The sequence below is a fragment of the Panulirus ornatus genome, chromosome 10 (assembly GCF_036320965.1).
Source record: "Panulirus ornatus isolate Po-2019 chromosome 10, ASM3632096v1, whole genome shotgun sequence".
Classification (NCBI taxonomy): domain Eukaryota; kingdom Metazoa; phylum Arthropoda; class Malacostraca; order Decapoda; family Palinuridae; genus Panulirus; species Panulirus ornatus.
In genome coordinates, this window is record NC_092233.1 from 26,019,611 (window position 1) to 26,046,744 (window position 27,134).

At 41.5% G+C, this 27,134-nt stretch overlaps 1 protein-coding gene across 1 annotated transcript in view; it reads right to left on the reverse strand.

Annotated features, from left to right (window-relative positions):
- Window positions 1-27,134, reverse strand: part of LOC139750831 (C-Maf-inducing protein-like) — a 342,875-nt gene that overhangs the window by 53,701 nt on the left and 262,040 nt on the right. Inside the window, exons 6-7 of the mRNA XM_071665605.1 lie at window positions 22,121-22,309; window positions 1,360-1,649 (exon numbers count right to left, since the gene is read on the reverse strand). Of these exons, the coding sequence (XP_071521706.1) occupies window positions 1,360-1,649; window positions 22,121-22,285 (455 nt within the window). The 5' untranslated portion in view covers window positions 22,286-22,309. The remainder of the gene's footprint in view (window positions 1-1,359; window positions 1,650-22,120; window positions 22,310-27,134) is intronic.

A 27,134-nucleotide genomic window follows, 5' to 3' on the forward strand; every position in this document is an offset into this window, starting at 1 on the left:
CAGTACTTTGTAATTAAAGCAGCTGCCATTTGGAAATGATTGAGGTTCTATAGTGAATGAATAATTCTTAACCTATCAAAATATGTAACAAAATATCCTGAAAACTTCCGCATCTGCATGGATGTCATAGTCTGACATTCACATCCACATCTGCAAAATACAAAAGCATGATATCTGCATACACATCTGCATCCGTGATTCTCTGAATTCAGATATTTGATGTATCTCTAGTATTTACACTTAGTAGTGAGGACACGATGGACTCCTTGAAGCAAAAAGTTCTCTGACGAGACTGTATTCTGTTTTGTTACCTGATGATGATACTCTGTTTCTCATATTGACAAAGATACAGCCTTGCCAGATACAAGCATGATGACCTTGAGAAAATAATGGGATACTGTGCTAATGTTTCAAACTAAATTTGAGCTCTTAGTTTGATAAGAGTGAATAGATTGCAGCATCCTCACCAGCTGGTGACTGAATGGGAAAATTTTCTTAAAGCTGTGTAGTTTATAATTTAGTGTGGTATAATGCATGGAACTATTTCTGTGGTAGTAACTTAGGAATTACATTGGCATACCTAACTCATTATTTGCTAAAATTTTTCGGAATCATTTTATTAAAAGCGCTGAATTTTCCTGAGCAAAACTCTTAAAATTGGACACAACTGTTTTGTGATGAGATGAAGGCAAATGTAAGTGCTATGAGCTGTCTGAGGTTAAAGTCAAGGGAAAAACTCATTACAGCTGTGTGGCTGTTTGATGCTTTTAATAGATGAAGGAAAGATGAAGGTTATCACTGATGTTGGCTTACTGGAGAAATAAAAAGCTGGGAAGGCATATCAACAAAGTATGCTCTAAAAAACTATGATTTGAAGTTGATATAATCCTGGCACAAAATTTGGTAAAATAGTAAAGAAGAATATGTCAGAAAACAGATGTAAAACCTAACACACACATGGTGGTTGCATATGAGAAGCAAGGGTCAGTATGGAGAATTAAATTAATGGAAAGGATGAGTCAAAAAAGTGTATACACATAAGATCTGGGATACAAGAGTTAAAAGAAGACAGAAGTTGTGATGGAAAGATGGAGTAAAGGAAGTACAGCATCTGCATTTATGAGCATATATATGAGGAGGGTACTAAGGATATGCAGGGATAAGGATGTTGGGTAAAATTTGGCATTTACTATCATGTTGTCATTGGATAAATGCCAGTATGATGTAGATACATGTATGACGAAATATTTAAGCTCTTAACAAGAAATTACCTGTACAGAGGGATAATGTGATATGAAAATAGGAATTGCTGTGAGAAGAATTCCTTGTCATGAACATGAAAAGCTTCATCAGACTCACATTTTGTTAAGGACACTCAGGTAGCAGCTAAGGTTTTCAGCAGTATCTTCATTGGTTTGGGAAAGGGAATTGAGGCGCTCTTGATCCTTCTGCTCAGCTACCAGCATACAAACAGCTGCAGTGCAGACAGCCACCAGATTTGGTAACACTCGTAGATGGGGGCAAGTGCTGGTTTGACCATGCATACTGTGCACAAATTCATGCACAACTCGCCGTCCATCATTCTGACTGTTGAGTGCTTGAATGTAGTCTTGAACAAAGCGACGCACATATGGATACTTCCCAAAGTCCTAAAGGTGAAAGGATGTGCAGGTATTTTATCATCTTATTACAATATGCAGCTGACAATCCTTAAGCTATCAATTCTTTTACAAACATTAAGCATACATGTATATTGAAACTAACACATGCACTTATCCTCATAATAGGAACATTAGGCCATATACCTTGTGGAGCCTCCAGTCATTTAAAATCATTCATGGAAGGATTTTATCACCTGCAATTTAAATTGCTGTTGGTTGCTGGGGAAATGAATAAGTTTTGGCCAGATAAACCACTAAAGAGATATTAAATCTAAGTGGTGGATGAAACACACATACAGACACTCACACATACACACATGGTGAGTTGCTGACAAAACTGAAAGGAGGTTCTATACAGTAATTAGTCTTTAGCTGTCATTTTAACATACCAAAACCAAAATCTACCATCCAAAGCCAAGCCCTACAACCTATTCAAAGGTAAACTTTGATTCCTTCATTTGCACTGGTTCAGCCTCCATATATCACACTGATCCTATTCATTCTATTATAATGAGATGTCGAGGCCTCTGGTCATGATATCCTAAAGCCTCTTTAACTCTGTCCTTCCATCTCCTTCTTGTTCTCCCCTTCACATCCTTTCCATCCACTTCTGATGCATAGATCCTCTGAGACAGTCTATCATTGCTCTTTCTCTCCATATGCCTGAACCATCTGAGCACACCTTGGTTGGTCCTTTCAAAAAGTGTGCTTACCATCACACCTCTCTCTGACACTGTCATTCCTTTATACAATCATCCCACATTACACTAGACAGTGGCCTCTGGCATTTCTTTCCAACACATCCACTCTCTTTCATTGTTCTGCATTAAGAACTATAGACTCCCATCCATATACCACTCTCAGGACTAGTACAGTTTCAAACACACCTATCTTTGCCCTTACAGACAGTGACATCTCCTTACAAGTGCTCCTTACTGCACTAATACCTTGACCTTCCCTTCCATCCTATTATAAAGTATAGGCAGGGCTGGCTTTTCCTATACACTCTAAATGCCCAGAGCATAGGGCTCCAACTGCTAAGGGGGTCCCTTAGTACTGACTGTTATATGGCAGCCTTCAGAAGGCAGGAAATTCTGTCATGGACATGCAAAATTTTAAAAAGATTTCTGGGATCATGCTCCTTGGACACCCTAGAGCCTGATTTAGGGGGGGAGGTTTGAAGGGTGGAGGGCCGTCTAAAAGAGACTCAGCTCAGGGCCCGTAAAAGGCTAGGGCCAGCCCTGATTACAAGCCCCATGGACATACCCCCTACAGGGTCCATTTGTGTTTTGTTATTAGTAAACAACCCTAGGACCACTTTAATGGGGTTTTCCTGCTGCTTTGATGCTACATTACACCAAGGTGTGGGGAAATAATGGACTCCTTGGAGCTTTGCTACCCTTAGGAGTGGTAAATTATGGACTCCTTGGAGCTTCACTACACTCAGGAGTGGTGAAATAATTAACTTCTTTTCGAGGAAGAATGTCTTTGAAATGACTGTACTTTATTCCATCCATTGACAATGGCAGAACCTTGCAAAAGCTGATGTCTCACCCACTATGTAACCACAAGTAAGTGGAGGCAAGTAAAACTTCTTTATGTATGTGCTTGTATATATTTACATACATATATTTATTTTTGTTTGTGAGAAATACTTAGAAAAGCAAATGGATTTGTATGTAGCATTTATGGATTTGGAGAAGACATATGATAGAGTTGATGGAGATGCTCTGTGGAAGGTATTAAGAATATATGGTGTGGGAGGCAAGTTGTCAGAAGCAGCGAAAAGTTTTTATTGAGGATGTAAGGCATGTGTACGAGTAGGAAGAGAGGAAAGTGATTGGTTCTCAATGAATGTTGGTTTGCAGTAGGGGTGCGTAATGTCTCCATGGTTGTTTAATTTGTTTATGGATGGGGTTATTAGGGAGGTGAATGCAAGAGTTTTGGAAAGAGGGGCAACTATGTAGTTTGTTGTGGAAGAGAGAGCTTGGGAAGTGAGTCAGTTGTTGTTCGCTGATGATACAGTGCTGGTGGCTGATACGGGTGAGAAACTGCAGAAGCTGGTGACTGAGTTTGGTAAAGTGTGTGAAAGAAGAAAGCTGAGAGTAAATGTGAATAAGAGCAAGGTTATTAGGTAGAGTAGGGTTGAGGGACAAGTCAACTGGGAGGTAAGTTTGAATGGAGAAAAACTGGAGGAAGTGAAGTGTTTTAGATATCTGGGAGTGGACTTTGCAGCGGATGGAAGCGGAAGTGAGTCGAAGGGTGGGGGAGGGGGCGAAGGTTCTGGAGCATTGAAAAATGTGTGGAAGGCGAAAACATTATCTCGGAAAGCAAAATGGGTATGGTTGAAGGAATAGTGGTTCCAACAATGTTTTATGGTTGCAAGGCGTGACCTATAGATAGAGTTGTGCGGAAGAATGTGGATGTGTTGGAAATGAGATGTTTGAGGAAAATATGTGGTGTGAGGTGGTTTGATCAAGTAAGTAATGAAAGGGTAAGAGAAATGTATGGTAATATAAAGAGTATGGTTGAGAGAGCAGAAGAGTGTGTTTTGAAATGGTTTGGTCACATGGAGAGAATGAGAGAGGAGAGATTGACAAAGAGGATATATGTGTCAGAGGTAGAGAGAAAGAGGAGAAGTGGGAGACCAAATTGGAGGTGGAAAATTGGGGTGGAACAGATTCTGAGCAATCAGGGCCTGAACATGCAGGAGGGTGAAAGGCATGCAAGGAATAGAGTGAATTGAAACGATGTGGTATACCGGGGTCGATGTGCTGTCAATGGATTGAACCAGGGCATGTGAAGTGTCTGGGGGTAAACCATAGAAAGTTTTGTGGGGCCTGGATGTGGAAACAAAGCTGTGGTTTTGGTGCATTATACATGACAGCTTGAGACTGAGTGTGAGCGAATGTGGCCTTTGTTGTCTTTTCCTAGCGCTACCTCATGCACATGTGGGGGGAGGGGGTTGTTATTTCATGTGTGGCAGCGTAGCAACGGGAATGAATAAAAGCAGCAAATATGAATTATGTACATGTGCATATATTTATATGTCTGTGTATGTATATATGTGTATGCGTTGAAATGTATATATATATATATATATATATATATATATACATTTATATATATATACATGTATATATATATATATATATATATATATATATATATATATATATATATATATATATATATTATCCCTGGGGTTAGGGGATTAAGAATACTTCCCACGTATTCCCTGCGTGTCGTAGAAGGCGACTAAAAGGGGAGGGAGCGGGGGGCTGGAAATCCTCCCCTCTCGTTTTTTTTTTTAAATTTCCAAAAGAAGGAACAGAGGGGGCCAGGTGAGGATATTCCAAAAAAGGCCCAGTCCTCTGTTCTTAACGCTACCTCGCTAATGCGGGAAATGGCGAATAGTTTAAAAGAAAAGAAAGATATATATATATATATGCGTGTGGACGTGTATGTATATACATGTGTATGTGGGTGGGTTGGGCCGTTCTTTCGTCTGTTTCCTTGCGCTACCTCGCTAATGTGGGAGACGGCAACAAAGTATATTAATATATTCATTTTTTTATATTCACAAACGGACCACTTTGTAAGAACAAGTCCTGGTGTTATACAGGATCTCTTTCCAGAGGCTCCTGCAGCTCAAGGCTGTGCTTCTCCCAGTGGAAGGGAAACATGAATTTCTTTAGAGTGGCAAATTCATTGACACGGCTGTATTCTCAATAATACAGACTCACCAAAGGTAAATTATCTCTGAGGGTGTAACTTCTAGCAGGCAGTTGGATAACATCTCCACAGTATCCAAAAACAGATTAAACAGCTTCACTGACATCACGCACCCCTAATGTAGACCCACTTTCATTTGGAATTACTCAGAAATCTAAGTGGCACTAGATTGGGTGAAGAAAAATAATCCTTTAACATCTCATGTAAACAAATCCTGTTCTCCAATTTCAACTATATTTCACCTACCTGGTCTTCCACCCCCTCAAAATCACATATAAGAAAACTGCAAACCAACCAAATGATGCGGAAAACAGCAACTGTGTATGACAAATAAGTAATACATATATATATATATATATATATATATATATATATATATTTTTTTTGTCGCTGTCTCCCGCGTTTGCGAGGTAGCGCAAGGAAACAGACGAAAGAAATGGCCCAACCCACCCCCATACACATGTATATACATACGTCCACACACACAAATATACATACCTACACAGCTTTCCATCGTTTACCCCAGACGCTTCACATGCCCTGATTCAACCCACTGACAGCACGTCAACCCCGGTATACCACATCGATCCAATTCACTCTATTCCTTGCCCTCCTTTCACCCTCCTGCATGTTCAGGCCCCAATCACACAAAATCTTTTTCACTCCATCTTTCCACCTCCAATTTGGTCTCCCACTTCTCCTCGTTCCCTCCACCTCCGACACATATATCCCCTTGGTCAATCTTTCCTCACTCATTCTCTCCATGTGCCCAAACCATCTCAAAACACCCTCTTCTGCTCTCTCAACCACGCTCTTTTTATTTCCACACATCTCTCTTACCCTTACGTTACTTACTCGATCAAACCACCTCACACCACACATTGTCCTCAAACATCTCATTTCCAGCACATCCATCCTCCTGCGCACAACTCTATCCATAGCCCACGCCTCGCAACCATACAACATTGTTGGAACCACTATTCCTTCAAACATACCCATTTTTGCTTTCCGAGATAATGTTCTCGACTTCCACACATTCTTCAAGGCTCCCAGAATTTTCGCCCCCTCCCCCACCCTATGATCCACTTCTGCTTCCATGGTTCCATCCGCTGCCAGATCCACTCCCAGATATCTAAAACACTTTACTTCCTCCAGTTTTTCTCCATTCAAACTTACCTCCCAATTGACTTGACCCTCAACCCTACTGTCCCTAATAACCTTGCTCTTATTCACATTTACTCTTAACTTTCTTCTTTCACACACTTTACCAAACTCAGTCACCAGCTTCTGCAGTTTCTCACATGAATCAGCCATCAGCGCTGTATCATCAGCGAACAACAACTGGCTCACTTCCCAAGCTCTCTCATCCCCAACAGACTTCATACTTGCCCCTCTTTCCAAAACTCTTGCATTCACCTCCCTAACAACCCCATCCATAAACAAATTAAACAACCATGGAGACATCACACACCCCTGCCGCAAACCTACATTCACTGAGAACCAATCACTTTCCTCTCTTCCTACACGTACACATGCCTTACATCCTCTATAAAAACTTTTCACTGCTTCTAACAACTTGCCTCCCACACCATATATTCTTAATACCTTCCACAGAGCATCTCTATCAACTCTATCATATGCCTTCTCCAGATCCATAAATGCTACATACAAATCCATTTGCTTTTCTAAGTATTTCTCACATACATCTTCAAAGCAAACACCTGATCCACACATCCTCTACCACTTCTGAAACCACACTGCTCTTCCCCAATCTGATGCTCTGTACATGCCTTCACCCTCTCAATCAATACCCTCCCATATAATTTACCAGGAATACTCAACAAACTTGTACCTCTGTAATTTGAGCACTCACTCTTATCCCCTTTGCCTTTGTACAATGGCACTATGCAAGCATTCCGCCAGTCCTCAGGCACCTCACCATAAGTCATACATACATTAAATAACCTTACCAACCAGTCAATAATACAGTCACCCCCTTTTTTAATAAATTCCACTGCAATACCATCCAAACCTGCTGCCTTGCCGGCTTTCATCTTCCGCAAAGCTTTTACTACCTCTTCTCTGTTTACCAAATCATTTTCCCTAACCCTCTCACTTTACACACCACCTCGACCAAAACACCCTATATCTGCCACTCTATCATCAAACACATTCAACAAACCTTCAAAATACTCACTCCATCTCCTTCTCACATCATCACTACTTGTTATCACCTTCCCATTTGTGCCCTTCACTGAAGTTCCCATTTGCTCCCTTGTCTTATGCACTTTATTTATATATATATATATATATATATATATATATATATATATATATATATATATATATATATATATATATATATATATCCCTGGGGATAGGGGAGAAAGAATACTTCCCACGTATTCCCTGCATGTCGTAGAAGGCGACTAAAAGGGAAGGGAGCGGGGGGCTGGAAATCCTCCCCTCTTGTTTTTTTTTAATTTTCCAAGGGAAGGAACAGAGAAGGGGGCCAGGTGAGGATGTTCTCAAAGGCCCAGTCCACTGTTCTTAACGCTACCTCGCTATCGCGGGAAATGGCGAATAGTATAAAAAGAAAAAATATATATATATATATATATATATATATTTTTTTTTTTTTTTTGCTTTGTCGCTGTCTCCCGCGTTTGCGAGGTAGCGCAAGGATACAGACGAAAGAAATGGCCCAACCCACCCCCATACACATGTATATACATACGTCCACACACGCAAATATACATACCTACACAGCTTTCCATGGTTTATCCCAGATGCTTCACATGCCCTGATTCAATCCACTGACAGCACGTCAACCCCGGTATACCACATCCATCCAATTCACTCTATTCCTTGCCCTCCTTTCACCCTCCTGCATGCCCTGATCACAAAAAATCTTTTTCACTCCATCTTTCCACCTCCAATTTGGTCTCCCACTTCTCCTCGTTTCCTCCACCTCTGACACATATATCCTCTTGGTCAATCTTTCCTCACTCATTCTCTCCATGTGCCCAAACCATTTCAAAACACCCTCTTCTGCTCTCTCAACCACGCTCTTTTTATTTCCACACATCTCTCTTACTCTTACGTTACTTACTCGATCAAACCACCTCACACCACACATTGTCCTCAAACATCTCATTTCCAGCACATCCATCCTCCTGCACACAACTCTATCCATAGCCCACGCCTCGCAACCATACAACATTGTTGGAACCACTATTCCTTCAAACATACCCATTTTTGCTTTCCGAGATAATGTTCTCGACTTCCACACATTCTTCAAGGCTCCCAGGATTTTCGCCCCCTCCCCCACCCTATGATCCACTTCCGCTTCCATGGTTCCATCTGCTGCCAGATCCACTCCCAGATATCTAAAACACTTTACTTCCTCCAGTTTTTCTCCATTCAAACTTACCTCCCAATTGACTTGACCCTCAACCCTACTGTAACTAATTACCTTGTTCTTATTCACATTTACTCTTAACTTTCTTCTTTCTCACACATTACCAAATTCAGTCACCAGCTTCTGCAGTTTCTCAAATGAATCAGCCACCAGCGCTGTATCATCAGCAAACAACTACTGACTCACTTCCCAAGCTCTCTCATCCCCAACAGACTTCATACTTGCCCCTCTTTCCAAAACTCTTGCATTCACCTCCCTAACAACCCCATCCATAAACAAATTAAACAACCATGGAGACATCACACACCCCTGCCGCAAACCTACATTCACTGAGAACCAATCACTTTCCTCTCTTCCTACACGTACACATGCCTTACATCCTCGATAAAAACTTTTCACTGCTTCTAACAACTTGCCTCCCACACCATATATTCTTAATACCTTCCACAGAGCATCTCTATCAACTCTATCATATGCCTTCTCCAGATCCATAAATGCTACATACAAATCCATTTGCTTTTCTAAGTATTTCTCGCATACATTCTTCAAAGCAAACACCTGATCCACACATCCTCTTTTTTGGAATATCCTCACCTGGCCCCCTCTGTTCCTTCTTTATGAAAAAAAAAAAAAAAAAAAAGAAAAAAAAGAGAGGGGAGGATTTCCAGCCCCCCCACTCCCTCCCCTTTTAGTCGCCTTCTACGACACGCGGGGAATACGTGGGAAGTATTCTTAATCCCCTATCTTATATTATATATATATTTCATTTTTTTCATTCATACTATTCGCCATTTCCCGCATTAGCGAGGTAGCGTTAAGAACAGAGGACTGGGCCTTTGAGGGAATATCCTCACCAGGCCCCCTTCTCTGTTCCTTCCTTTGGAAAAAAAAAAAAAAGAAAAAAAAAAAAAGAGAGAGGGGAGGATTTCCAGCCACCCGCTCCTTCCCCTTTTAGCCGCCTTCTACGACACGCAGGGAACACGTGGGAAGTATTCTTTCTCCCCTATCCCCAGGGTTAACCTATCCCCAGGGATAACCTATCCCTAGGGATAATTATATATATATATATATATATATACATATATATATATATATATATATATATATATATATATATATATATATATATATATATATATATATATATATATTTTTTTTTTAATTTCATTTCAAGATAGAAGTTTCAGTTTTCTAAATTATTTCTTACATTTTTCATATGTATATATATATATATATATATATATATATATATATATATATGTGTGTATATGTGTGTATGTGTGTATATATGTGTATATGTGTGTGTATGTATATATATATATATATTATCTCTGGGGATAGGGGTGAAAGAATACTTCCCACGTATTCCTCACATGTCGTAGAAGGCGACTAGAGGCAACGGGAGCGGGGTCCAGAAATCCTCCCCTCATTGTATTTTTAACTTTCTAAAAAAAATGGGAAACAGAAGGAGTCACGCGGGGAGTGCTCATCCTCCCCGTAGACTCAGGTTGGGGTGTCTAAATGTGTGTGGATGTAACCAAGATGTGAAAAAAGGAGAGATAGGTAGTATCAGGTTGGGGTGTCTAAATGTGTGTGGATGTAACCAAGATGTGAAAAAAGGAGAGATAGGTAGTATGTTTGAGGAAAGGAACCTGGATGTTTTGGCTCTGAGTGAAACGAAGCTCAAGGGTAAAGGGGAAGAGTGGTTTGGGAATGTCTTGGGAGTAAAGTCAGGGGTTAGTGAGAGGACAAGAGCAAGGGAAGGAGTAGCAGTACTCCTGAAACAAGAGTTGTGGGAGTATGTGATAGAATGTAAGAAAGTAAATTCTCGATTAATATGGGTAAAACTGAAAGTTGATGGAGAGAGATGGGTGATTATTGGTGCATATGCACCTGGGCATGAGAAGAAAGATCATGAGAGGCAAGTGTTTTGGGAGCAGCTGAATGAGTGTGTTAGTGGTTTTGATGCACGCGACCGGGTTATAGTGATGGGTGATTTGAATGCAAAGGTGAGTAATGTGGCAGTTGAGGGAATAATTGGTATACATGGGGTGTTCAGTGTTGTAAATGGAAATGGTGAAGAGCTTGTAGATTTATGTGCTGAAAAAGGACTGGTGATTGGGAGTACCTGGTTTAAAAAGCGAGATATACAAAAGTATACGTATGTAAGTAGGAGAGATGGCCAGAGAGCTTTATTGGATTACATGTTAATTGACAGGCGCGCGAAAGAGACACTTTTGGATGTAAATGTGCTGAGAGGTGCAACTGGAGGGATGTCTGATCATTATCTTGTGGAGGCTAAGGTGAAGATTTGTATGGGTTTTCAGAAAAGAAGAGTGAATGTTGGGGTGAAGAGGGTGGTGAGAGTAAGAGAGCTTGGGAAGGAGACTTGTGTGAGGAAGTACCAGGAGAGACTGAGTACAGAATGGAAAAAGGTGAGAATAATGGAAGTAAGGGGAGTGGGGGAGGAATGGGATGTATTTAGGGAATCAGTGATGGATTGCACAAAAGATGCTTGTGGCATGAGAAGCGTGAGAGGTGGGTTGATTAGAAAGGGTAGTGAGTGGTGGGATGAAGAAGTAAGATTATTAGTGAAAGAGAAGAGAGAGGCATTTGGACGATTTTTGCAGGGAAAAAATGCAATTGAGTGGGAGATGTATAAAAGAAAGAGACAGGAGGTCAAGAGAAAGGTGCAAGAGGTGAAAAAGAGGGCAAATGAGAGTTGGGGTGAGAGAGTATCATAAAATTTTAGGGAGAATAAAAAGATGTTCTGGAAGGAGGTAAATAAAGTGCGTAAGACAAGGGAGCAAATGGGAACTTCAGTGAAGGGCGTTAATGGGGAGGTGATAACAAGTAGTGGTGATGTGAGAAGGAGATGGAGTGAGTATTTTGAAGGTTTGTTGAATGTGTTTGATGATAGAGTGGCAGATATAGGGTGTTTTGGTCGAGGTGGTGTGCAAAGTGAGAGGGTTGGGGAAAATGATTTGGTAAACAGAGAAGAGGTAGTAAAAGCTTTGCGGAAGATGAAAGCCGGCAAGGCAGCAGGTTTGGATGGTATTGCAGTGGAATTTATCAAAAAAGGGGGTGACTGTATTGTTGACTAGTTGGTAAGGTTATTTAATGTATGTATGACTCATGGTGAGGTGCCTGAGGATTGGCGGAATGCGTGCATAGTGCCATTGTACAAAGGCAAAGAGGATAAGAGTGAGTGCTCAAATTACAGAGGTATAAGTTTGTTGGGTATTCCTGGTAAATTATATGGGAGGGTATTGATTGAGAGGGTGAAGGCATGTACAGAGCATCAGATTGGGGAAGAGCAGTGTGGTTTCAGAAGTGGTAGAGGATGTGTGGATCAGGTGTTTGCTTTGAAGAATGTATGTGAGAAATACTTAGAAAAGCAAATGGATTTGTATGTAGCATTTATGGATCTGGAGAAGGCATATGATAGAGTTGATAGAGATGCTCTGTGGAAGGTATTAAGAATATATGGTGTGGGAGGCAAGTTGTTAGAAGCAGTGAAAAGTTTTTATCGAGGATGTAAGGCATGTGTACATGTAGGAAGAGAGGAAAGTCCTCTGTTCTTAACGCAACCTCACTAATGCGGGAGATGGCGAATAGTATGAAAGAAAAAGATTTTTTTTTCTATTTTGCTTTGTTGCTGTCTCCCGCGTTAGCGAGGTAGCGAAAGGAAACAGACGAAAGAAATGGCCCAACCCACCCACATACACATGTATATACATACACGTCCACACACGCAAATATACATACCTATACATCTCACCAAATACATATATATACACACACAGACTTTTTTTTTTTTTTTTTTTGCTTTGTCGCTGTCTCCCACGTTTGTGAGGTAGCGCAAGGAAACAGATGAAAGAACTGGCCCAACCCACCCCCATACACATGTATATACATACGTCCACACACGCAAATATACATACCTACACAGCTTTCCATGGTTTACCCCAGACGCTTCACATGCCCTGATTCAATCTTCTGACAGCACGTCAACCCCGGTATACCACATCGATCCAATTCACTCTATTCCTTGCCCTCCTTTCACCCTCCTTCATGTTCAGGCCCCGATCACACAAAATCTTTTTCACTCCATCTTTCCACCTCCAATTTGGTCTCCCACTTCTCCTCGTTCCCTCCACCTCCGACACATATATCCTCTTGGTCAATCTTTCCTCACTCATTCTCTCCATGTGCCCAAACCATTTCAAAACACCCTCTTCTGCTCTCTCAACCACGCTCTTTTTATTTCCACACATCTCTCTTACCCTTACGTTACTTACTCGATCAAACCACCTCACACCACACATTGTCCTCAAACATCTCATTTCCAGCACATCCATCCTCCTGCGCACAACTCTATCAATAGCCCACGCCTCGCAACCATACAACATTGTTGGAACCACTATTCCTTCAAACATACCCAGTTTTGCTTTCCGAGATAATGTTCTCGACTTCCACACATTCTTCAAGGCTCCCAGGATTTTCGCCCCCTCCCCCACCCTATGATCCACTTCCGCTTCCATGGTTCCATCCGCTGCCAGATCCACTCCCAGATATCTAAAACACTTTACTTCCTCCAGTTTTTCTCCATTCAAACTTACCTCCCATTTGACTTGACCCTCAACCCTACTGTACCTAATAACCTTGCTCTTATTCATATTTACTCTTAACTTTCTTCTTTCACACACTTTACCAAACTCAGTCACCAGCTTCTGCAGTTTCTCACATGAATCAGCCACCAGCGCTGTATCATCAGCGAACAACAACTGACTCACTTCCCAAGCTCTCTCATCCCCAACAGACTTCATACTTGCCCCTCTTTCCAAAACTCTTGCATTCACCTCCCTAACAACCCCATCCATAAACAAATTAAACAACCATGGAGACATCACACACCCCTGCTGCAAACCTACATTCACTGAGAACCAATCACACAGACATATACATATATATATGTGTACATAATTCATACTGTCTGCCTTTATTCATTCCCATTGCCACCCTGCCACACATGAAATAACAACCCCCTCCCCTCATGTGCACGAGGTAGCACTAGGAAAAGACAACAAAGGCCACATTTGTTCACACTCAGTCTCTAGCTGTCATGTAATAATGCACCGAAACCACAGCTCCCTTTCCACATCCAGGCCCCACAGAACTTTCCATGGTTTACCCCAGACACTTCACATGCCCTGGTTCGATCCACTGACAGCTCGTCGACCCCGGTATATCACATCATTCCAATTCACTCTATTCCTTGCATGCCTTTCACTCTCCTGCATGTTCAGGCCCCGATCACTCAAAATCTTTTTCACTCCATCTTTCCACCTCCAATTTGGTCTCCCACTTCTCGTTCCCTCCACCTCTGACACATATATCCTCTTGGTCAATCTTTCCTCTCCATGTGACCAAACCATTTCAAAACACCCTCTTCTGCTCTCTCAACCACACTCTTTTTATTACCACACATCTCTCTTACCCTATTACTACTTACTCGATCAATTCGTCTCAAACGACATATTGTCCTCAAACATCAAATATCCAGCACATCCACCAAGCTCTCTCATCCCCAACAGACTGCATACTTGCCCCTCTTTCCAAAACTCTTGCATTCACCTCCCTAACAACCCCATCCATAAACAAATTAAACAACCATGGAGACATCATACACCTCTGCTGCAAACCTACATTCACTGAGAACCAATCAATTCCTCTCTTCCTACACATACACATGCCTTACATCCTCGATAAAAACTTTTCACTGCTTTTAACAACTTGCCTCCCACACCATATATTCTTAACACCTTCCAAGAGCATCTCTATCAACTCTATCATATGCCTTCTCCAGATCCATAAATGCTACATACAAATCCATTTGCTTTTCTATGTATTTCTCACATACATTCTTCAAAGCAAACACCTGATCCACACATCCTCTACCACTTCTGAAACCACACTGCTCTTCCCCAATCGGATGCTCTGTACATGCCTTCACCCTCTTGATCAATACCCTCCCATATGATTTCCCCGGAATACTCAACAAACTTATACCTCTGTAATTTGAGCACTCACTTTTATCCCCTTTGCCTTTGTACTATGGCACCATGCAAGTATTCCGCTAATCCTCAGGCATCTCACCAGGAGACATACATACATTAAATAACCTTATCAACCAGTCAGCAATACAGTCACCCCCTTTTTTAATAAATTCCACTATAATACCACCGAAACCCGCTGCCTTGCCGGCTTTCATCTTCCACAAAGATTTTACTACCTCTTCTATGTTTACCAAATCATTTTCCCTAACACTCTCACTTTGGGGATAGGGGAGAAAGAATACTTCCCATGCATTCCTCATTCCTCACGTGTCATAGAAAGCGACTAAAGGGGATGGAAGCGGGGGGGGGGGCTGGAAACCCTCCCCTCCTTGTATTTTAAATTTCTAAAAGGAGAAGCAGAAGAAGGAGTCACGCTGTGAGTGCTCATCCTCCTCGAAGGCTCAGATTGGGGTGTCTAAATGTGTGTGGATGTAACCAAGATGAGAAAAAAGGAGAGATAGGTGGTATGTCTGAGGAAAGGAATTTGGATGTTTTGGCTCTGAGTGAAACGAAGCTCAAGGGTGAAGGGGAAGAGTGGTTTGGGAATGTCTTGGGAGTAAAGTCAGGGGTTAGTGAGAGGACAAGAGCAAGGGAAGGAGTAGCACTACTCCTGAAACAGGATTGGTGGGAGTATGTGATAGAGTGTAAGAAAGTAAACTCTAGATTGATATGGGTAAAACTGAAAGTGGATGGAGAGAGATGGGTGATTATTGGTGCATATGCACCTGGGCATGAGAAGAAAGATCATGAGAGGCAAGTGTTTTTGGAGCAGCTGAGTGAGTGTGTTAGTAGTTTTGATGCACGAGACCGGGTTATAGAGATGGGTGATTTGAATGCAAAGGTGAGTAATGTGGCAGTTGAGGGAACAATTGGTGTGCATGGGCTGTTCAGTGTTGTAAATGGAAATGGTGAAAAGCTTGTAGATTTATGTGCGGAAAAAGGACTGGTGATTGGGAATACTTGGTTTAAAAAGAGAGATATACATAAGTATACGTATGTAAGTAAGAGAGATGGCCAAAGAGCATTATTGGATTACGTGTTAATTGATAGGCACGCGAAAGAGAGACTTTTGGATGTTAATGTGCTGAGAGGTGCAACTGGAGGGATGTCTGATCATTATCTTGTGGAGGTGTAGGTGAAGATTTGTAGAGGTTTTCAGAAAAGAAGAGAGAATGTTGGGGTGAAAAGAGTGGTGAGAGTAAGTGAACTTGGGAAGGAGACTTGTGTGAGGAAGTACCAGGAGAGACTAACTACAGAATGGAAAAAGGTGAGAACAAAGGAGGTAAGGGGAGTGGGGGATGAGTGGGATGTATTTAGGGAAGCAGTGATGGCTTGGGCAAAAGATGCTTGTGGCATGAGAAGCGTGGGAGGTGGGCAGATTAGAAAGGGTAGTGAGTGGTGGATGAAGAAGTAAGATTATTAGTGAGAGTGAAGAGAGAGGCATTTGGACGATTTTTGCAGGGAAATAATGCAAATGAGTGGGAGATGTATAAAAGAAAGAGGCAGGAGGTCAAGAGAAAGGTGCAAGAGGTGAAAAAGAGGGCAAATGAGAGTTGGGGTGAGAGATTATCATTAAATTTTAGGGAGAATAAAAAGATGTTTTGGACAGAGGTAAATAAAGGGCATAAGACAAGGGAACAAATGGGAACTTCAGTGAAGGAGGCTAATGAGGAGGTGATAACAAGTAGTGGTGATGTGAGAAGGAGATGGAGTGAGTATTTTGAAGGTTTGTTGAATGTGTTTGATGATAGAGTGGCAGATATAGGGTGTTTTGGTTGAGGTGGTGTGCAAAGTGAGAGGGTTACGGAGAATGATTTGGTAAACAGAGAAGAGGTAGTAAAAGCTTTGTGGAAGATGAAAGCCGGAAAGGCAGCGGGTTTGGATGGTATTGCAGTGGATTTTATTAAAAAAGGGGGTGACTGTATTGTTGAGTGGTTGGTAAGGTTATTTAATGTATGTATGACCCATGGTGAGGTGCCTGAGGATTGGCAGAATGCTTGCATAGTGCCATTGTACAAAGGTAAAGGGGATAAAAGTGAGTGCTCGAATTACAGAGGTATAAGTTTGTTGAGTATTCCTGGTAAATTATATGGGAGGGTATTGATTGAGAGGGTGAAGGCATGTACAGAGCATCAGATTGGGGAAGAGTAGTGTGGTTTCAGTAGTGGTAGAGGATGTGTGGATCAGGTGTTTGCTTTGAAGAATGTATGTGAGAAATACTTAGAAAAATAAATAGATTTGTATGTAGCATTTATGGATCTGGAGAAGGCATATGATAGAGTTGATAGAGATGCTCTATGGAAGGTATTAAGAATATATGGTGTGGGAGGCAAGTTGTTAGAAGCAGTGAAAAGTTTTCATCGAGGATGTAATGCATGTGTATGTGTAGGAAGAGAGGAAAGTGATTGGTTCTCAGTGAATTTAGGTTTGCGGCAGGGGTGTGTGATATGTCTGGTTTGCGGCAGGGGTGTGTAATATCTCTATGGCTGTCTAATTTGTTTATGGATGGGGTTGTTAGGGAGGTGAATGCATGAGGTTTGGAAAGAGGGGCAAGTATGCAGTCTGTTGTGGATGAGAGACCTTGGAAAGTGAGTCAGTTGTTGTTCACTGATGATACAGTGCTGGTGGCTGATTCGTGTGAGAAACTGCAGAAGCTGGTGACTGAGTTTGGTAAAGTGTGTGAAAGAAGAAAGTTGAGAGTAAATGTTAATAACAGCAAGGTTATTAGGTACAGTAGGGTTGAGAGACAAGTCAATTGGGAGGTAAGTTTGAATGGAGAAAAACTGGAGGAAGTGAACTGTTTTAGATATCTGGGAGTGGATTTGGCAGCAGATGGAACCATGGAAGGGGAAGTGAATCATAGGGTGGGGGAGGGGGCGAAAGTTCTGGGAGCGTTGAAGAATGTGTGGAAGTCGAGAACATTATCTCGGAAAGCAAAATGGGCATGGTTGAAGGAAAAGTGGTTCTAACAATGTTATATGGTTGTGAGGCATGGGCTATAGATAGAGTTGTGCGGAGGAGGGTGGATGTTCTGGAAATGAGATGTTTGAGGACAATATGTGGGTGGTGTGAGGTGGTTTGATCAAGTAAGTAATAATAGGGTAAGAGAGATGTGTGGTAATAAAAAGAGTGTGGTTGAGAGAGCAGAAGAGGGTGTTTTGAAATGGTTTGGTCATATGGAGAGAATGAGTGAGGAAAGATTGACCAAGAGGATATATGTGTCAGAGGTGGAGGGAACAGGGAGAAGTGGGAGACCAAATTGGAGGTGGAAAGATGGAGTGGAAAAGATTTTGGGTGATCGGGGCCTGAACATGCAGGAGAGTGAAAGGCATGCAAGGAATAGAGTGAATTGGAATGATGTGATATACCGGGGTCGACGAGCTGTCAGTGGATCGAACCAGGGCATGTGAAGCGTCTGGGGTAAACCATGGAAAGTTCTGTGGGGCGTGGATGTGGAAAGGGAGCTGTGGTTTCGGTGCATTATTACATGACAGCTAGAGGCTGAGTGTGAACGAATGTGGCCTTTGTTGTCTTTTCCTAGCGCTACCTCGCACACATGAGGGGGGAGAGGGTTGTTATTTCATGTGTGGCGGGGTGGTGATGGGAATGAATAAGGGCAGACTGTATGAATTATGTACATGTGCATATATGTATATGTCTGTGTGTGTATATATATGTATACGTTGAGATGTATAGGTATGTATATTTGTATGTGTGGACATGTATGTATATACATGTGTATGTGGGTGCGTTGCGCCATTCTTTTGTCTGTTTCCTTGCGCTACCTCGCTAATGCGGGAGACAGCGACAAAGCAAAAAATCATAAATAAATAAACATATATATATATCCCCTGGGGATAGGGGAGAGAGAATACTTCCTGAGCATTCCCCGCGTGTCATAGAAGGCGACTAAAGGAGACGGGAGCGGGGGGGCTAGAAACCCTCTCCTTCTTGTATTTTAACTTTCTAAAAGGGGAAACAGAAGAAGGAGTGACGTGGGGAGTGCCCATCCTCCTCGAAGGCTCAGATTAGGGCGTCTAAATGTGTGTGAATGTAACCAAGATGAGAAAAAAGTAGAGATAGGTAGTATGTTCTAGTAAAGGAACCTGGATGCTTTGGCACTGAGTGAAATGAAGCTAAAGGGTAAAGGGGAAGAGTGGTTTGGGAATGTTTTGGGAGTAAAGTCAGGGGTTGGTGAGAGGACATGAGCAAAGGAAGGAGTAGCACTACTCCTGAAACAGGAGTGGTGGGAGTATGTGATAGAGTATAAGAAAGTAAACTCTAGATTGATATGGGTAAAACTGAAAGTGGATGGGGAGAGATGGGTGATTATTGGGGCCTATGCATCTGGGCATGAGAAGAAAGATCATGAGAGGCAAGCGTTTTGGGAGCAGCTGAGTGAGTGTGTTAATAGTTTTGATGCACGAGACCGGTTTATAGTGATGGGTGATTTGAATGCAAAGGTGAGTAATGTGGCAGTTGAGGGAATAATTGGTGTACATCTATTGTTCAGTGTTGTAAATGGAAATGGTGAACAGCTTGTAGATTTGTGTGCTGAAAAAGGACTGGTGATTGGGAATACCTGGTTTAAAAAGAGAGATATACATAAGTATATGTATGTAAGTAGGAGAGATGGCTATAGAGTGTTATTTGATTATGTGTAAATTGATAGGCACGTGAAAGAGAGACTTTGGATATTAATGTTCTGAGAGGTGCACCTGGAGGTGTCTGATCATTATCTTGTGGAGGCGAAAGTGAAGATTTCTAGAGGTTTTCAGAAAAGAAGAGAGAATGTTGGGTACGTGAGCTTGGGTGTACGTGAGTACATGAGCTTGGGAAGGAGACTTGTGTGAGGAAGTACCAGGAGAGACTAAGTACAGAATGGAAAAGGTGAGAGCAAAGGAAGTAAGGGGAATGGGGGAGGAATGGGATGTATTTAGGGAAGCAGTGATGGCTTGTGCAAAAGATGCTTGTGGCATGAGAGGCATAGGAGGTGGGCAGATTAGAAAGGGTAGTGAGTGGTGGGATGAAGAAGTAAGATTATTTGTGAGAGAAAAGAGAGACATTAGGACGATTTTTGCAGGGAAATAGTGCAATTGATTGGGAGATGTATAAAAGAAAGAGGCAGGAAGTCAAGAGAAAGGTGCAAGAGGTGAAAAAGAGGGCAATTGAGAGTTGGGGTGAGATAGTATTATTATATTTTAGGGAGAATTAAAAGATGTTTTGGAAGGAGGTAAATAAAGTGCGTAAGACAAGAGAACGAATGGGAACATCAGTGAAGGGGGCTAATGGGAAGGTAATAACAATTAGTGGTGATTTAAGGAGATGGAGTGAGTATTTTGAAGGTTTGCTGAATGTGTTAGATGATAGGGTGGGAGATATAGGGTGTTTTGGTCAAGGTGGTGTGCGAAGTGAGAGGGTCAGGGAGAATGGTTTGGTAAACAGAGAAGAGGTAGTAAAAGCTTTGTGGAAGATGAAAGCCGGCAAGGTGGTGGGTTTGGATGGTATTGCAGTGGAATTTTTTAAAAAAGGGGGTGACTGTGTTGTTGAGTGGTTGGCGAGTATATTCAGTGTATGTGTGGCTCATGGTGAAGTGCCTTTGGATTGGCAGAATGCATGCATAGTGACATTGTATAAAGGCAAAGGGGATAAAGGTGAGTGTTCAAATTACAGAGGTATAAGTTTGTTGAGTATTCCTGGGAAATTATATGGGAGGGTATTGACTGAGAGGGTGAAGGCATGTACAGAACATCAGACTGGGGAAGAGCAGTGTGGTTTCAGAAGTGGTAGAGGATGTATGGATCAGGTGTTTGCTTTGAAGAATTTATGTGAGAAATACTTAGAAAAACAAATGGATTTTGTATGTAGCATTTATGAATCTGGAGAAGGCATATGATAAAGTTGATAGAGATACTTTGTGGAAGGTATTAAGAGTATATGGTGTGGGAGGCAAATTGCTGGACGCAGTGAAAAGTTTTTATTGAGGATGTAAGGCATGTGTATGAGTAAGAAGAAAGGAAAGTGATTGATTCTCAGTAAATGTCAGTTTGCAGCAGAGGTGCCTGATGTTTCCATGGTTGTTTAATTTGTTTATGGATGGGGTTGTTAGGGAGGTGAATGCAAGAGTTTTGGAAAGAGGGGCAAGTATGCAGTCTGTTGTGGATGAGTGGGCTTGGGAATTGAGTCAGTTGTTTTTCGCTGATGATACAGTGCTGGTGGCTGATTCAGGTGAGAAACTGCATATGCTGGTGACTGAGTTTGGTAAAGTGTGTGACAGAAGAAAGCTGAGAGTAAATGTGAATAAGAGCAAGGTTATTAGGTACAGTAGGGTTGAGGGACAAGCCAACTGGGAGGTATGTTAGAACAGGGAAAACTGGAGGAAGTAAAGTGTTTTAGATATCTGGGAGTGGCTTTGGCAGCGGATGGAACCATGGAAGCGGAAGTGAGTCACAGGTTGGGGGAGAGGGCGAAAGTTCTGGGAGCATTAAAAAATGTGTGGAAGGTGAGAACATTATCTCGGAAAGGAAAAGTGTGTATGTTTGAAGAAATAGTGGTTCCAACAACGTTATATGGTTGCGTGATATGGGCTATATATAGGGTTGTGTGGAGAAGGGTGGATGTGTTGGAAATGAGATGTTTGAGGACAATGTGTGGTTTGAGGTGATTTGATCGAGTAAGTAATGAAAGGGTAAGAGAGATGTGTGGTAATAAAAAGAGTGTGGTTGAGAGAGCAGAAGAGGGTGTATTGAAATGGTTTGGTCACATGGGGAGAATGAGTGAGGAAAGATTGACAAAGAGGATATATGTGTCAGAGGTGGAGGGAAAGATGGAGTGAAAAAGATTTTGAGCGATTGGTGCCTGAACATGCAGGAGGGTGAAAGGCATACAAGGAATAGAGTGAATTGGAATGATGTGGTATACTAGGGTCGATGTGCTGTCAGTGGATTGAACCAGTGCATGTGAAGCATCTGGGGTAAACCATGGAAAGTTTTGTGGGCCCTGGATGTGGAAAGGGAGCTGTGGTTTTGGTGCTTTATACATGACAGCTAGAGACTGAGTGTGAGTGAATGTGGCCTTTGTTGTCTTTTCTTAGTGCTACCTCTTATATATACATATATAAGAAGACATGGTCTATATGAATGAAATTAATTTATTTATCTCAAGATACTCTTGCACAGGCTCACCACATTGTGTTTCAGTATCCTCTTGATAATAGGTGTGAACATGTCAATGACAAGGCAGGAGCGAGGGTTGTCTGTGCAGTGCTGGCTGAAGAAGTGGCAGATCTCTGGTGATGGCTGGTTGTTTTCCAGCAGTGGCGCCAATGTGACAATGATCTCCTCCGTCATTTGCCTTGTTAACCACTTCTCGCCCTGCAAATAATAGAATCTCAGGAAAGTTTCTCAATTAAAGTTATCATCTAGCATCAAATTCACTTAGAATTTATCTGAATCAAATGTGGTGATAATCAACTCTCCCAAAACTGAATTTAAAAAATTTTAGGGAGCTCTTTTGGATGTAAAGTTTCCACTCAAATATTTGGCTTTATTTCAGGTGCATTTATCATTACTACATCAACATTGGTTGCCTTTTCATAGTATACAACATAATGTTATTAATTTGTGAGGTGGCAATTGTGATGTTAAAGAACACCTAGTATGAGCTTGAGGCAGAGTTTATATATATATGGAATATATATGTGGAAGGTATTAAGAATATATGGTGTGGGAGGAAAGTTGTTAGAAGCAGTGAAAAGTTTTTATCGAGGATGTAAGGCATGTGTACGTGTAGGAAGAGAGGAAAGTGATTGGTTCTCAGTGAATGTAGGTTTGCGGCAGGGGTGTGTGATGTCTCCATGGCTGTTTAATTTGTTTATGGATGGGGTTGTTAGGGAGGTAAATGCAAGAGTTTTGGAAAGAGGGGCAAGTATGAAGTCTGTTGGGGATGAGAGAGCTTGGGAAGTGAGTCAGTTGTTGTTCGCTGATGATACAGCGCTGGTGGCTGATTCATGTGAGAAACTGCAGAAGCTGGTGACTGAGTTTGGTAAAGTGTGTGGAAGAAGAAAGTTAAGAGTAAATGTGAATAAGAGCAAGGTTATTAGGTACAGTAGGGTTGAGGGTCAAGTCAATTGGGAGGTGAGTTTGAATGGAGAAAAACTGGAGGAAGTGAAGTGTTTTAGATATCTGGGAGTGGATCTGGCAGCGGATGGAACCATGGAAGCAGAAGTGGATCATAGGGTGGGGGAGGGGGCGAAAATCCTGGGGGCCTTGAAGAATGTGTGGAAGTCGAGAACATTATCTCGGAAAGCAAAAATGGGTATGTTTGAAGGAATAGTGGTTCCAACAATGTTGTATTGTTGCGAGGCGTGGGCTATGGATAGAGTTGTGCGCAGGAGGATGGATGTGCTGGAAATGAGATGTTTGAGGACAATGTGTGGTGTGAGGTGGTTTGATCGAGTGAGTAACGTAAGGGTAAGAGAGATGTGTGGAAATAAAAAGAGTGTGGTTGAGAGAGCAGAAGAGGGTGTTTTGAAGTGGTTTGGGCACATGGAGAGAATGAGTAAGGAAAGATTGACCAAGAGGATATATGTGTCGGAGGTGGAGGGAATGAGGAGAAGAGGGAGACCAAATTGGAGGTGGAAAGATGGAGTGAAAAAGATTTTGTGTGATCGGGGCCTGAACATGCAGGAGGGTGAAAGGAGGGCAAGGAATAGAGTGAATTGGAGCGATGTGGTATACCGGGGTTGACGTGCTGTCAGTGGATTGAATCAAGGCATGTGAAGCGTCTGGGGTAAACCATGGAAAGCTGTGTAGGTATGTATATTTGCGTGTGTGGACGTATGTATATACATGTGTATGGGGGGGGTTGGGCCATTTCTTTCGTCTGTTTCCTTGCGCTACCTCGCAAACGCGGGAGACAGCGACAAAGTATAAAAAAAAAAAAAAAAAATATATATATATATATATATATATATATATATATTATCCCTGGGGATGGGGAGAAAGAATTCTTCCCATGTATTCCCTGCGTGTCGTAGAAGGCGACTAAAAGGGAAGGGAGTGGGGGGCTGGAAACCCTCCCCTCTCGTTTTTCATTTTCCAAAAGAAGGAACAGAGAAGGGGGCCAAGTGAGGATGTTCCCTCAAAGGCTCAGTCCTCTGTTCTTAATGCTACCTTGCTAATGCAGGAGATAGCAAATAGTATGAAAAAAAAAAAAAAAATATATATATATATATATATATATATATATATATATATATATATATATATATATATATATATAGAATATATATATATATATATATATATATATATATATATATATATATATATATATATATATATATATATATTCTTTCTTTCTTTCATACTATTCGCCATTTCCCACGTCAGTGAGGTAGCGTTAAGAACAGAGGACTGGGCCTCTGAGGAAACATCCTCATCCAGCCCCCTTCTCTGTTCCTTCCTTTGGTAAACATGTTTACCAAATGGCGTCCTAGCTTCGTCTCTTCAATGTATATCAACTGACTGTTATATTCCTCTCTTTTTTCTCCCCTGATGATGTGATTATTACACGAAAGTGCACTTGGGAACTTTTCGTGTTTCATTTTTCCTGTGGACTCATAGGAACACATGTATATATATACAATCCACACACGCAAATGTACATACCTGTACATCTCAACGTATACATATATATACACACACAGACATATACATATACAAACACGTACATAATTCATACTGTCTGCCTTTATTCATTCCCATCGCTACCTCGCCACACATGAAATAACAACCCCCTCCCCCCTCGTGTGTGCGAGGTAGCGCTAGAAAAGACAACAAAGGCCCCATTCGTTCACACTCAGTCTCTAGCTGTCATGTAATAATGCACCGAAACCACAGCTCCCTTTCCACATCTAGGCCCCACAGAACTTTCCATGGTTTACCCCAGACGCTTCACTTGCCCTGGTTCAATCCATCGACAGCACGTCAACCCCGGTATACCACATCATTCCAATTCACTCTATTCCTTGCATGCCTTTCACCCTCCTGCATGTTCAGGCCCCGATCACTCAAAATCTTTTTCACTACATCTTTCCACCTCCAATTTAGTCTCCCACTTCTCCTCGTTCCCTCCACCTCTGACACATATATCCTCTTGGTCAATCTTTCCTCACTCATTCCCTCCATGTGACCAAACCATTTCAAAACACCCTCTTCTGCTCTCTCAACCACACTCTTTTTATTACCACACATCTCTCTTACCCTGTTATTACTTACGTGGTCAAACCACCTCACACCACATGTTGTCCTTAAACATCTCATTTCCAGCACATCCATCCTCCTGCACACAACTCTATCCATAGCCCACGCCTCGCAACCATACAACATTGTTGGAACCACTATTACTTCAAACATATCCATTTTTGCTTTCCGAGATAATGTTCTCGACTTCCACACATTCTTCAAGGCTCCCAGAATATTCGCCCCCTCCCCCACCCTATGATTCACTTCCGCTTCCATGGTTCCATCCGCTGCCAAATCCACTCCCAGATATCTAAAACACTTCACTTCCTCCAGTTTTTCTCCATTCAAACTTACCTCCCAATTGACTTGACCCTCAACCCTACTGCACCTAATAACCTTGCTCTTATTCACATTTACTCTAAATTTCTTCTTTCACACACTTTACCAAACTCAGTCGCCAGCTTCTGCAGTTTCTAAGATGAATCAGTCACCAGCACTGTTATCATCAGTGAACAACAACTGACTCACTTCCCAAGCTCTCTCATCCACAACAGACTGCATACTTGCCTCTCTTTCCAAAACTCTTGCATTCACCTCCCTAACAACCCCATCCATAAACAAATTAAACAACCATGGAGACATCACACACCCCTGCTGCAAACCTACATTCACTGAGAACTAATCACTTTCCTCTTTTCCTACACGTACACATGCCTTACATCCTCGATAAAAACTTTTCACTGCTTCTAACAACTTGCCTCCCACACCATATATTCTTAATACCTTCCACAGAGCATCTCTATCAACTCTGTCATATGCCTTCTTCAGATCCATAAATGCTACATACAAATGCATTTGCTTTTCTAAGTATTTCTCACATACATTCTTTAAAGCAAACACCTGATATATATATCCCTGGGGATGGGGTATTCCTGGGGATAGGGAAGAAAGAATAGTTTCCACGTATTCCTTGCATGTCGTAGAAGGCGACTAAAAGGGGAGGGAGCGGGTGGCTGGGAATCCTTCCCTCTCGTTTTTTTTTTTTTTCAATTTTCAAAAGAAGGAATAGAGAAGGGGGCCAGGTGAGGATATTTCCTCAAAGGCCCAGTCCTATGTTCTTAACGCTACGTCGCTAATGCAGGAAATGGCGAATAGTATGAAAGAAAGATATGTATATGTATATGTTTACTAAATGGCGTCCTAGCTATGTCTCTTCGTTGTATATCAACTAACTGTTATATTTCTCTGTTGTGTCTCCCCTGATGCTGTGATTATTACACGAAATGCACTTGGGAACTTATCGCGTTTCATTTTCCCCATGAACTCGTAGGAATATATACATTATATATATATATATATATATATATATATATATATATATATATATATATATATATATATATATATTTCTTTTCTTCCTTTGAAACTATTCGCCATTTCCCACGTTAGCGAGGTAGCGTTTAGAACAGAGGACTGGGCCTTTGAGGGAATATCCATACCTGGCCCCCTTCTCTGTTCCTTCTTTTGGAAAATTAAAAAAAAATAATGAGAGGGGAGGATTTCCAGCCCCCCGCTCCCTCCCCTTTTAGTCGCCTTCTATGACACGCAGGGAATACGTGGGAAGTATTCTTTCTCCCCTATCCCCAGGGATAACAAAGGGGATATATATATATATATATATATATATATATATATATATATATATATATATATATATATATATATACATATATATATATATATATATATATATATATATATATATATATATATATATATATATATATATATATATTTTTTTTTTTTGCTTTGTCGCTGTCTCCCGCGTTTGCGAGGTAGCGCAAGGAAAAAGACGAAAGAAATGGCCCAACCCACCCCCATACCCATGTATATACATACGTCCACACACGCAAATATACATACCTACACAGCTTTCCATGGTTTACCCCAG